This window comes from Geospiza fortis, unplaced genomic scaffold, assembly GCF_000277835.1.
Source record: "Geospiza fortis unplaced genomic scaffold, GeoFor_1.0 scaffold255, whole genome shotgun sequence".
Classification (NCBI taxonomy): domain Eukaryota; kingdom Metazoa; phylum Chordata; class Aves; order Passeriformes; family Thraupidae; genus Geospiza; species Geospiza fortis.
In genome coordinates, this window is record NW_005054497.1 from 242744 (window position 1) to 254900 (window position 12157).

The 12157-nt window shown below is 38.9% G+C and overlaps 1 protein-coding gene across 1 annotated transcript in view; it reads left to right on the forward strand.

Annotated features, from left to right (window-relative positions):
- ELMO1 (engulfment and cell motility 1) overlaps positions 1-12157 on the forward strand; it is a 300985-nt gene that overhangs the window by 74853 nt on the left and 213975 nt on the right. The window contains exon 6 of the mRNA XM_005428655.2: positions 8675-8844. Coding sequence (XP_005428712.1) covers positions 8675-8844 — 170 coding nt within the window. The remainder of the gene's footprint in view (positions 1-8674; positions 8845-12157) is intronic.

The following is a 12157-nucleotide window of genomic DNA, read 5'->3' on the forward strand; positions in this document are numbered from 1 at the left end:
CGGGTAGTGGGTTGTTTCCCTGCTGATTTGAGCAGTGCTGCTGCCACATGCTGAAAGCCACTATTAGTCCTGGAAGATGTATGTCTAAGGCAGCAGCAATCCAATTTCCTTGCTGACAAATGTAGTTAGTGTGCCATTAAAATGGTTTACCTCTTCATGATGGTGTTCTAGTCTCTGCAGATTTGAAGCATTCTAATGTTCAAACTCTGCCACCTGGTAGCTTCTCAACAGAAAGCATTTCTCAGCAGCCAACAGGGCAAAGACAAGAGGCTTCCATTAGCCTTCATCATGTTTTTCAATGGTCATTATATTCAAAGCTTTATAGACATAAAAAAAACCCCAAACAAACAGCAGTTTAAGACCATAGCTCAGTCAGGATTTGTGTGGTTCCAGAGCCTCTTGGCATATATCACCAAAACAGCCTTGTGCATGGGAAAACCATTCCTGGTAGAATAAACCTCATTTGATGGAAATTCCTCAGAAACAGGCAGCCCCAGCACCAGCTCCTTCTAACTTTTGGGACTTCTTAATAACAAATATCCCCTCCAGTACTGCCCAGACTTGGGATCTCTTGAAATCAAAACCACATCTGTGGTTCATCAAGAACCAATGTAGTCCAAATGCAGTGTGTCATGTTTTGGTGTAACCATAACATGGAATAACCACATAGGACAACTCATGGAATTCTCCCATCTCAAAATCCACAACCAGTTGCACCATGGAACCTCACTGAGGAGAGGCTGTGCTGTGACTGATCTGTGGAGATGGCTGGCCGGCTTTAAGGTCACTTGTGCAATTGGAAATGGGACCTACAAACATAAAAGACAAATCTTGAATGTACAACAGTTTCTGCTACTGCCAATGGTCAGGAAGGTGGGGCTTTGCACCCACCTGTCATTCTAGGACTATCATCTGCTTGTTCTATTTCTTTGTTGATTTGCCTCAGGGTCAGCTAATCAAGACAGGAGTCCTTAGGATGTTGAGATATTGCCTGCTACCTAACAAATTATGGACTGCTCTGGCACTGGCCTGCAGTTATGAGTGACTCAGCCATCCTGTTTTAAGATAGAAGACTGGTCTACTCTCTATTCTCCAGTAGTGATGCTTATGTCTGAACTAATGCTTATTTTCATACTTCCTGATGTTTTAAAATTTTGCGTTAACTTTTCCCAGAATTGGAGAGGTATCTTGGAAGGTGGAACTGTTTGGTTTTTGTCAGATTAGCAAATATTTGTATTGTTTAAATAAAATTGAAGTTCAGCATGTCCTCACTCTACAGTAGTCTCCTTGTGTTTTAAGGTACTGTCAAAGTGGTCATCATAGCAGTACCTGAAACAGATAAAGGCCTCCAAGCTGTGGTTCTTAAACTGGTGACCCACACACAATGGTTGTCATTTACCCTGAAAAGCTAACAGGCAATCTGTTTCCATATTTCCTCTGAAATTCTGTATGAGAGCAGCAGTAGTTGGAAGATATAATGTGAAGAACAGTCTGCATGATATACTCCTACAAAATGGGAAAGATGCTTTCCTAGCTGTTAGTGCTGGGTGAGAAATGTTTTTCTCATCATGTGAAAACATCAAGATTCTGAATTCCTCCCATCCCCTTTGTTTTTTCTATCCTGCAATAGAATAAAGCTTAAACTATCTTTCCTCTTGTCCCGAAAAACCAAAATCATACTCAAAAAAAACCCCACTTTACGAAAAGGTAGATTATTTAGGAAAGGAGAGAAAGATTGAGAGAAAGGAAGAGAAGCCACATATGGATTATGCAGTTTCTGGGATGTGTCCTTGTAGTTTCAGAGAGGTCTGAGCTGCCTACTTCCTGGCTGTTGTGGGGGGGAAAAAATTGTCCTGAACTTTACAAGCCTTTTGAGGAAACTTTTTTCCTTAAAGAGTTGAGAGGAGTTTTGTTGACCGTTCTGAAGGCTGCATGAGCTTAAAATGCTTTTCTAGTCCTTAATTTTTATGCAGCTTATAACCATGACAGCCAATAATCTGGCTGTACCCTTTAGGGTTGCATAGCCCAAGTCATAGAAAATTGGGTGAGAAGGATGAGATGCAATCTTTTTGACTTCTGTTGTCATTAGCCTCAAATTATTTATTGCTCACGTACCCACAGTCGGTACTATTAAAGATTAAAAAGAGAGAGGAAAGAAAGGTAGTTTTATCTAGAAATAGTAAACCAGCATTTTTTGGCTGACTTTTTAAAATGAGGATTTGAAATCTAACTCCATGAATATAAACGTTAAATACTTTCTCTTTTTTAATCTTGAATTTAGATTATTTTGTGTGCCTATACAGGGACTTTTATCTGAAAACCATTGTTAATACTGCAAGAGCAGAACTGCATTATGGTGTGCTGCTAAATCCATTATAAATGCTTGCCTTGAGAGATTTACAATGTGCCTATTTTAAATTTCTTTGAGTTAAAAGTTTGCAAACGCCAGTCGTTAGGCCTGGTGGGAATTTGAACTGCTTCTTTGTTTCCATAAGTCTGTTTGCTAAGTTTGTGAGATTCTCTGAAAGACTGTTTTTTCCCTAAACAATGCTATTTTTTTCCTCTGTAAACTGCTCACCACACAGACACTCTGTTTCCTAGGTAACTTGAGTGCAGATTGAATTTCTCCCATATTATCTTTTTTCCTATATCATCTTTCTTATTTATTTTAACCTCTCCTATCATCTTTCTTACCAATTCTTTGTGCTATTGTGTGTTTTTGCAGTTTTCCGTGACCTGCTTTCCCCCTTTGTCCATCTGCATTTCTGAAGGGACGCATGAAAAGTTTCTTATGCAACATTTCTTTGTATTTGAACGTATGTGACAGTCGAGATGCTGTATTGCTGCTGTCTCTTTTGTGATAACCATATTCCAGTGCAGGGTGGGTAGGTGTATAAATGAGCTGTAATTGCTCCCGAGTGCGAGGCTGATGCAAAAGGACTTTTGTGTCCTGCAATGCAGCAAGCAAAGTCCAACCTTTTAGTGTGTGAAACTGCAGGATTCCTTCAATCAGATCCTGCAAATCCTTTTTAAAATGACTAATCACTTTAAAAAGATGCTAAAATATTGGGAAAATTAAATTGAAGGAACCAGTGCAGTTTATTCAATTTAATGGTTTTCAAACAGAATTGATTACTCGAGCACTTACTGTTTATTAAAAGCAGCTTCTTGGCCACTTAGAAAAAATGCCTTGCTTATGAGGTATATACCTTAAAACCTGGGTAAAAGGGGTTTTTCTGATGTGGTATTTGTGGGACCTGATAATTTGCTTTTTTATCCCCAGGCCAGGGATCAGTTGAGTTCTCAAACCTGTCACTTGTTTGCAGGCAGAGTATTAGCATGTGTACAACAAGCAATCATGTAAATAAAGGTGTTCAATGATAGTCATCATAGTATTTTCTCTGAGTGCTTCTACAGATATGAGGAACATGTTCTTTACATGTGATCTAAACAGGCTAGGAAGTATAAAGAGTTTTTTTTTAACCTAGTTCTGCTTATACATCTGAATCCTCAAAGTAAAATTTTGAGGATCTAGTTTAGAATTTTTGGTCTACAATTGCTTGAACATGTATTTGAAGTTCTGTAAATGCATAAATTTTTGCAGTTCTAACCTGTAATTGTGGTTATGTTTATCGTGTAATGGTAAATTAGTTGCTAAATAAACCTTATACCAGAAACACTGACCATGGGGGTCAATTAGCCACCTTTATATTTTTCTGTTCACACTATATTTGAGAAGTGGAGTTGGGGTTTGTCTTTTCATAGAGAAAGGTTTAATCTGATGTTTTCAGGTTTCAAAAGGCACATTTTGAACAGTAAGTGGAAGAGATTATTTCAAATGTGGATAGAAGAAAAAAATGCTTATATAGCATTGAGAAGTGGCTAGTGATTGCATATGCCTTATTTTAAGTAATATTTATGTAATACATTTGGCTATGCATCTGTAATGCTTTTGTCATTGATTTAGTGGAAGACCCTAGAGATAACCATTTCCCTGTTTCTGCCTCCTTAATTGCCTGTAATGATTCCACAGGACCTCTCTGTGTATCACATCTGTACAGGGCTTTAGATGTACAAACTGTGCTTCAGAGCTCATGCAAAAAGTGTTAACCATTAATGTATGTATTGATTAAAATAGATTCTCTTTGCTTACCTGGCATCAGATGCTAGTTAGCCTTGGTAGGTCTGCTGAATTTGTAAAATGATTGTTATGTAATGTATCCACTCCTCTATTGCTGTCTGACATATATGCAGTTTTAGGTGAGATGGCAATAACAATCCAGGAAAAGGCAGCACTTTAAGGCACCATGGTGTTCCAACACTGAATGATTTAAATTAAACTACAGAAATGCATGTGTTTGGTAAGGACAAAGCTGGATTGGGTAGTTACTGATGGTCTCTATGCTCTTTTTCTAGCAACATATTGACTGATGTAACTTAATTTACAGGATAGATAACAATAACCTTATTTTATTTGCTTTTTGTAAAGGATAAAGAAGACAACTGATTACATAATGGAAAGCCAGCAATTTAAATCAATGGTCCAACTTTCTTCCATGGCGCATTCATGTTTGATAGTGGTTGCATTTGGATCTGTGTCCTCCCTCTTGTCCTTACTCGCTGTATTTTGTATTCTGTACAGAAGCCCTGTGTATGTCTGGTTAATAAGTTGCTTTCAAAGTTTTTGCACAAAGTATTCTGTGGCAAAGAAATTATAGTTTGATCAGTAGAATCCCTTGTTAGGATGATTTTGGGATTCTTAACCTCCAAATTGCTATTTGAGTCTCTAAGAAAGTCACATCCTGGATTTAGGTCATTAGTTCTCTCTTTAAGCTGACAATCTCATCAAGCTGCTCCTTTTAAGCACTGCTACTCCCTAAGGGCAACCTTTCTGGGTGTCCTTGGAGCAAGTCATTTAAGACTAGACATGTGGCTTATGCCACTTGACAGCCTTTTGAAATGCTGGGACTTCGACAGCACACGTTTTTCAAGCTTCCCATCTTCCTTCCTTCCTTTCTAAAGACGAGAGCAGGTAATTCTGCCTTTCATTTCCTTGAGCAGCCATATTTCTGCTAATTCCCTCTAATGATTCTCAGTTGCAAAGGTTTATATATTTATATTTACTCCTACCTGAATGATATTTCAGTAAGAATGCAGACATGGCAGCCAGCTCTGCTATTGCTTTAATGAGCTGTGCTTTCTGTCCATCCACTGATGGCTTGCAAATCATTAAAATAGCTCCCTGGTAGGCACTCAGAGCATATTTCATCCGGGTTTCATTTTTTAATGCAGTCATAAATGAGCTGTACATTGCATAAGCATGTACGAGTGCTATGGCAACAAGAATTAGAAGGCTTGTGAGAGCTGCATGGTGTTAACCAAGGCAATATTTTCACACATCAGGCACTTGGGATGACAACAGACAATATGACTTTTGTCCATGTTGCCAGTGAGACACGTGCCAGCACTCTTGCTGAGACAAATAAATGTTTACCCCCTCAATCAAGATCTCCTTTGCCATTTGTCTGTTCTTTTCTCATGTGAGAGTAGAAGGAGCAAGGTTTATGGGATGCAGTGACTTGCAAAACTTGTTTAATGTAAGAAGACTGCAACTGTGTGTAAACTTTGCAGATGGAACCTTGGCATAGTCAGATAAAGCCTATGATGTTAGTAAGCACTCTTTTATGTGCTTAAAGGATGTCTGAACCTCTTCTGTAGCATGGATTTTTGTGTTCTGTAGAGGGTTCCAAGCTGTCTCTTATCTAAGATTATATTTTGGTTTTAGTCTGGTGAATTTCAAAGCTCTCACTGACTCCAGAGGAAAAAGGATTAACATATCTCAGTTGATAGGTTGGTCCTGCTCATGCTGGTGTTGTGCAGTGTTGGTGAGCTGCTAATGCACATCTGTGTCCTGTTGTTCTCAGGTTTGGCGAGAGGGAGGGTTAGCTCTTTCCATGCTTGGTGTGGATACAGGTGTAATGGAAGTTTGACTGGCTGACAGCACCAGTTCACCAGCCCCAGGTGCTCCTGCTGCAGGCAGGACTCTGTCCTCAAGAGAAATGCTGAACTTCACCATAAATAATCTGTTGTGAATAAGTATGAGGACTAAGTGTTATTTACACAGCGCAGTATATTGTGGAGGGGTTTGGAGGAGGATGTTCTCCTGGCTCTGCTCACATGTTTTTCTTGCTTGCTATTGTGATACACAGGCAATTACAGTCTCCATCTGTTTGGCCACAGCTCTGCTGCCCAAGGTTTGCCCACTCAGACTTCTTGATAGAGCAGCTCGGGAGAGCTGCTCGGTCACTGCGAACCAGTTGTTTTGCTCACCTTTACCATTTGTTTTATTTTCATTGAATCCAGGAGCTTTTAGAGTACTGGGTTCCCATGGAAAGCTGGAAGAACTTCCAGTTCAGTAGAACTTCGTTCAGTGGACAGATAATGGAAGTGGTAACTTTCAAGAAGTATGGCAGGTTGGAAAAGGCCACGTGCACAGATTTAATAGGTTTAAGGTTAAATCTGAGCAATCATTTCCAAAGTTTGAGGAATGCAGCTGCCATGGCAGTATTGAAGTTTTTCCAGAGTGTTTCTTTCCTGAGGTGGGCAAGAATTCAGACATTGCATGTATTCAGTGAAACGGTAATATTTTGAAGATGTTTTGCATCTCTGAGTCTTCCTTACAGTGGGGATTTTAGCATTAGGAATGGCTCTGTGAAGGACATACTATGAGAAGATAGGAGTTGGCTGTTGAACTTCTGGTTCAGGTAATAATAATGGTGAATTTTTGTAGCTGATTATTGGAGAGTACTTTAGCAAAGCTTTTTTCACCCCCTCTGATGAAAGGAAAGGGCTGGAGGAAGTATTCAGTAATTATCCTGGAAGTTGGAAGTAAGTGTTATCTATTTTTACTTCTTCCATGGGCTTCAGCAAATTGTTTACCTTATCACCTTCTTAAGCTTTAGAGAATAGTCTTTTAGTTTCCATTTGGACAGCCATTGCCATTACAGAGAGACTGTATAAACCATTGGTTCCCCATTACAAGTCAAATCCATTGATAGAGTAGGTAACCTTCAGTGGCAGAAAGATCTTTTGGATGACAGGATTCTGCCTTTTTATAGGGAATGGAACTGCTATGGCTGCATCCTATATTTAAAGCATAAAAAAAGCTCAGGACTAAAGACATTCCATTTCTTTTCAATGCTATGTTAACCACAGCCACACTAACTAGAAGTCATTTCTCCCACATACACGCTCCTTGCTGCATTTTTTTCTGGCCAATGCTGACTGGAGACTATGGACTTACCACCACCATTGTAAAAACAAGAAGTAACCAAGCTTGCTGATATTGGAGAAGATTGGGACATTTAATTTATTCATAATTTTGTAGCAATCAAAGTTATGTAGCTAGGCAGCTGAATCTGTATCAACACTATGCTGCTTATTTTTCTGGGCTCCTTGTTTAAATGGTCACTTGCACTAAAAATGACTGCTTTCTCAGAATCTTTATCTTCAGAGATGACCATCTCTGTGAAGAGAACATTCATCACTTGAACAGAAAAGCAATTGTCTGTCAGCAGAGCCCTTTCTTCTCTATTTCTTCTCCAGCTGAGAAAGAATAAACATCATCTCAGAGAGAATAACTCTCAACAGAATTTACGTTTAATTTGTTTCCCTAATGACACATAGCCTCTCATTCACCTTTCCTTGGGTGCAGGTAAGAAATGAATCCTAGGAAACAGAATTTTGCAAATATCTCTGTATGTAGGGAGGAGGATTATTTTTCTAAGAAAAGTATGACCTATTAACTGAAGCTTTTGGGTATTCTGTTCAGATAAGTGAAAGCATCAAATTGAAAACGTGAGATGTATTTTAAAGTATTTGTATGGCTAAAGAGAGAGAAAATTTAATATACATTATTTAAGTATTTCTTTACCTTTTTATCATCAGTGTCCATTTTGAATTTCACCAAGCCATCCTCTATTTGAAACATTAATGGCCAGAATAGCATAACATGAGGATATTGAACACGCAAAAAGATGTATGACAGATAATATCAGAATGTTATGTGGGAAGTAATTATTCTGCCCTCCTTGTTAAAAGGATATGTGAGTGTTTGAAGTGACTGTGAACAAAAGAAGAGGGGGAGGAAGGATCAGAAGGTCTGAAGTTGGTCTCTCTTGATGTAACATGGTTAGGACAGTATGTGGTCTTTGCTGCTAAAGATGATGAGCAGTGTGTAACCTGATTAAGCATTGACAGGAAAAGAAGTGCCACTATTATTTTACTGAGATTGTCTGATGCAGTTTGTTTTATTTTCATTTCTTCTTTATTGATGTGACACATAAGTTTTTCAAGCCAAAGGCTGTTATTTGTAATTTGTAATTTGTAATGCTCACATTTTGCCTGAGGCAATGGGACATCTACCCATTGCTCAGCTAATGATTCTGCAAAATCCAAACAATTATAGGTAATAATGGAGTAATACACAAGTAATATACTTTTACAAAAGTAATTTGTATTTGAGCTACTTAACCTTTTCTGAGCATGGAAGTTAAATATCATTAATAATAAACATGGCCATTGTTCCTGCTTACACTGACATTTCACTCATGATTTTCATTGTAACAAAAGCTGTTTTGTTGATTTTGTTTTGTGTGTTTTGTTTCTCTCATAGGCTCAAAATGCACAGCAGCTCCATGAGAGGATCCAGTCTTCTAGTATGGATGCAAAGTTAGAAGCACTGAAAGACTTAGCCAACTATTCACGAGATGTTACGTTTGCCCAAGAATTTATAAACCTGGATGGCATTTCCCTCCTAACGCAAATGGTTGAAAGTGGCACAGAGTGAGTATTCTGCCTAAACTCTGGCATTCCTTCCGTGTGGGGTGATTTCATGCTCTCTGAGTTGATAAATTAAATATCTCAAGAGGTCTAGACTTCTAGGATAGTATATTAATTATCAGTGAGATACTGTTTTTTTTAATTCCCCTAACAATGGGCTGGTCAGGACAGGGGATGAGGAAAGTAGGAAGTCACAAGTGTTGCCTATCCCATAAATTTTGGGGAGACTGGGGTCCTAGTTTCTTCTCCATTCACTGGAATTTCAATAAGCCATTGAAGGTATATTTAAAGGCTGATATTTAGGTGATATCACTTAAAAACTGTGTTTTAAATTTCATGTTACTGAGAATATATGAGGTAAAACCCAAATGTAAAAAATTCTTTACTTCCATTTTTTGTTGTTTTGATTTTGAATGGGATTTTTCTAATACCAGTTGGGTTTTTTGACATAAAAATGAAAGCTGACCTCTAAAAATACACTCATTCTTTACCAGAATGCCTTACCAAATTTCATCATTGGTGAAATTCAGCACCGAGGTCCAAGTAAGTGTGTTCATTGGGTTAATGTGGAGTGTGCAGCAGAAAAATATCAACTGGATTGTTGCACTATTAAATGATTAAACAGTAAGAATTTGATTTCAAGTAAGAGGTTTGCACTCAGTGTCAAGCTCTACTACACAGGACGAAGTCAAAAATACCCACACCATCTCCTGAGAGAAAGAAAACTGCAATCAGTTCAAATCCCCTCACAAATGTGCTCGTGTTCCCTTGGCCTCAAGGAAGTAAATAGTATGAGGAAGTAAAGCAAAAGTAGTAAGTGGTCTTTGAAGTGGAGCACAGAGGTTCTCTGAGGGTCTTGTACAAGATATACTGTGTATTTTCTACAGAAAAATTAACTACTTTATAGAATTCAGTAGTCCACAGATTGGGCAGTATAAAAAAAAATCTCTCCTGGATTCCTGCCCATTGTGTGGTTAATGACTTATGGAACTCTGAATCCTTATTGTCTAACTACAGCTATGTACTAGATTTCCAAAAGCTTGTGGTTTAATCTTCAGCATTTTGTGGTTATAGTCTTTATTTTTTACAGTGATTTGATCTTTGGCACAGATCACGTTATGCCACTTTAAAATTAAATGCTTCTAGTTACCAAATTTTTCAGCTTGTATTTTATTCATGTGGTATTTGTTGTTTATGGACCAAATTAAGTTTAAAAGCAAAGACAAGTTTAAGTTAATATAAACACATGTGTGCAGTAGCTGTACTAATGAAAGGTATTCGAAATGGACAGGCTCACATATGCCTGTGAAGATTAGAACACAGGAAAATTAACAGTCACTACCCTTGTGGTTTATTTTGTTGTGACATTATTTAGGTCTAATGGTTTAACTTACTCCACTGCAAAAGGTATTTAAATGAAAGCATTTTATTTTCTGTTGAAACAGACAGGGAACATTCACATTTTTTATAATCTTTTCTTTTAGCTGCACTAAGAATAAAGCAAGTGCCCTCCTCACCCTTCAGATGTGTTTGTACTGCTGTTTTGTAGCTGTGGGATGACCCAAACTGTAACAGACTGGTCAGGATTAAAAATAACTGTTTGGGAGGGAAACTACTAAAGGCAACACTGCTGTTGAAAGAACTGTCTAGCAAATTATACCCTGTAATAAGTCCTGACCGAACGGCATAAGTTTTCAAACCACACAGCAGGCTTGTAAACTGGACATATGAGCAGAGTTTACTGCCTTCTTCTTTTTTATTATTTTATTTTATTTTATTTTTGTAAGTGTCTGCATTTTGAGGGATTTAATTTTTTTTTCTTTTTAGCTGATGTAATGTGTCATCAAATATGCATTGATTGATCTACCTGTCTAATGTATTTATCAGTATTTCTGTCTGTGGGGAGAAATAGTCTTGAGTTTGGGCATTGCACAAAGAGTCACACTGTAAGAGTTTCCAGCAGCTTCATGCAGTCTTTCATGTTCAGCAGCCTAGACATTCTTCAGCTCCTGAGGGTGTGAGCAGGTCAGATTTTTCCAAGTCTGGTTTTGCAAAGGGAGTGGTAAAGCAGGGACATCTGTGCTATGCTGTACATTCTCTTCTGCTTTTATACTGTACATCACTGGCTGATGAGTGCATATTTAACAGAACTTGGGATTTGATGAAAGGAGCAAACATACAGAGGCACAGCAGCCTAAGCCTACCATGGTGCTTCTGCTTTCCTTTCTCATCTCACTTCAAGGTACTGAATCTGCTCCCTCACATCAGGGTCTGTCACTCGCTGCTGTGTCAGCACACTAAGCAAACAGACAAACTACTTCCTCAAAAGAAAGAAAAGAAACTTTTTTTTTCATTCAGCGCCCTAGGCTGTCAAAGAAAGGCAGCTGGAATCAGTCAGTTGTCCTCTTATGGTGTGTTCTTGTTTTTGCTTGGACTCTCTGCACTACTGTTAGTAAGAGGTCTCACACAAGATGCTCACTGAACAGATAAATCAAATTGAAGACCTCCTTGCCATTGCTCCCAACCTGGGCTCAGCACCTTCAGCAACATTGCCTTGTGGGCTGTGCGGCTGACAAGGTCACCAAAATGCTTCAGAAAATAAAACTTTTCTCTGTGTCCATAGATGAACCTACACTGCTCTCTCAGTGTCCATAGTGTCCAAAATTACAATTACACTAGCAGTATAAAGGGAAGGGGGCAGGTATTAGAGGAGGAATGAGGAGCCAGAAATTTTGGGCTGGGGCAGAAACTTCTTTCGTAGCCCAGTTTTAGAAGACAACGTATTTTATAAAGATGAATTTAAGGTATATTTTCACTGTGGAGTTATCTTAGCCACTTTGATGCTGCTCCTGTAGAGCCAGCCTTGTTTGAATGGGGCTATGAGTCACAGCTGAGACAAACCTAGCATCTTGATGCTGCTGAGACATGGTCCAGCTCCCTGCCGCCTTCTCCCATTTCTTGTGTGTTAACCCCTGTTCTTCAGCCCAGTCCTGCTTTTTTTCCCAGGAGCTGGTTCCAGGAGTTGGTTCCAGTGTCTGTGTGCTTCACCAAGCCAATCCAGCCTGTTAACTTTTTGCAAAGTACATGATTCTGTTTGAAAACGAACTCTCTAAAATTAGTTTTCTGCTCAGTTAGGGGCTTGAAGAAACAAGAGGGGAAATGGTCATGGGTGGATGCAGAAAAGGCCATTTTTTGTGGCAATAGACCCTAGGTGTGTCACTGAGCCACGACCTGAGAGCAGATGTGCTGTGAAACTGTGAGGATGGTGGCTGTCTCTGCTCTTGTATTTCACCCTGAGGACTGGCACTGAGGCAGT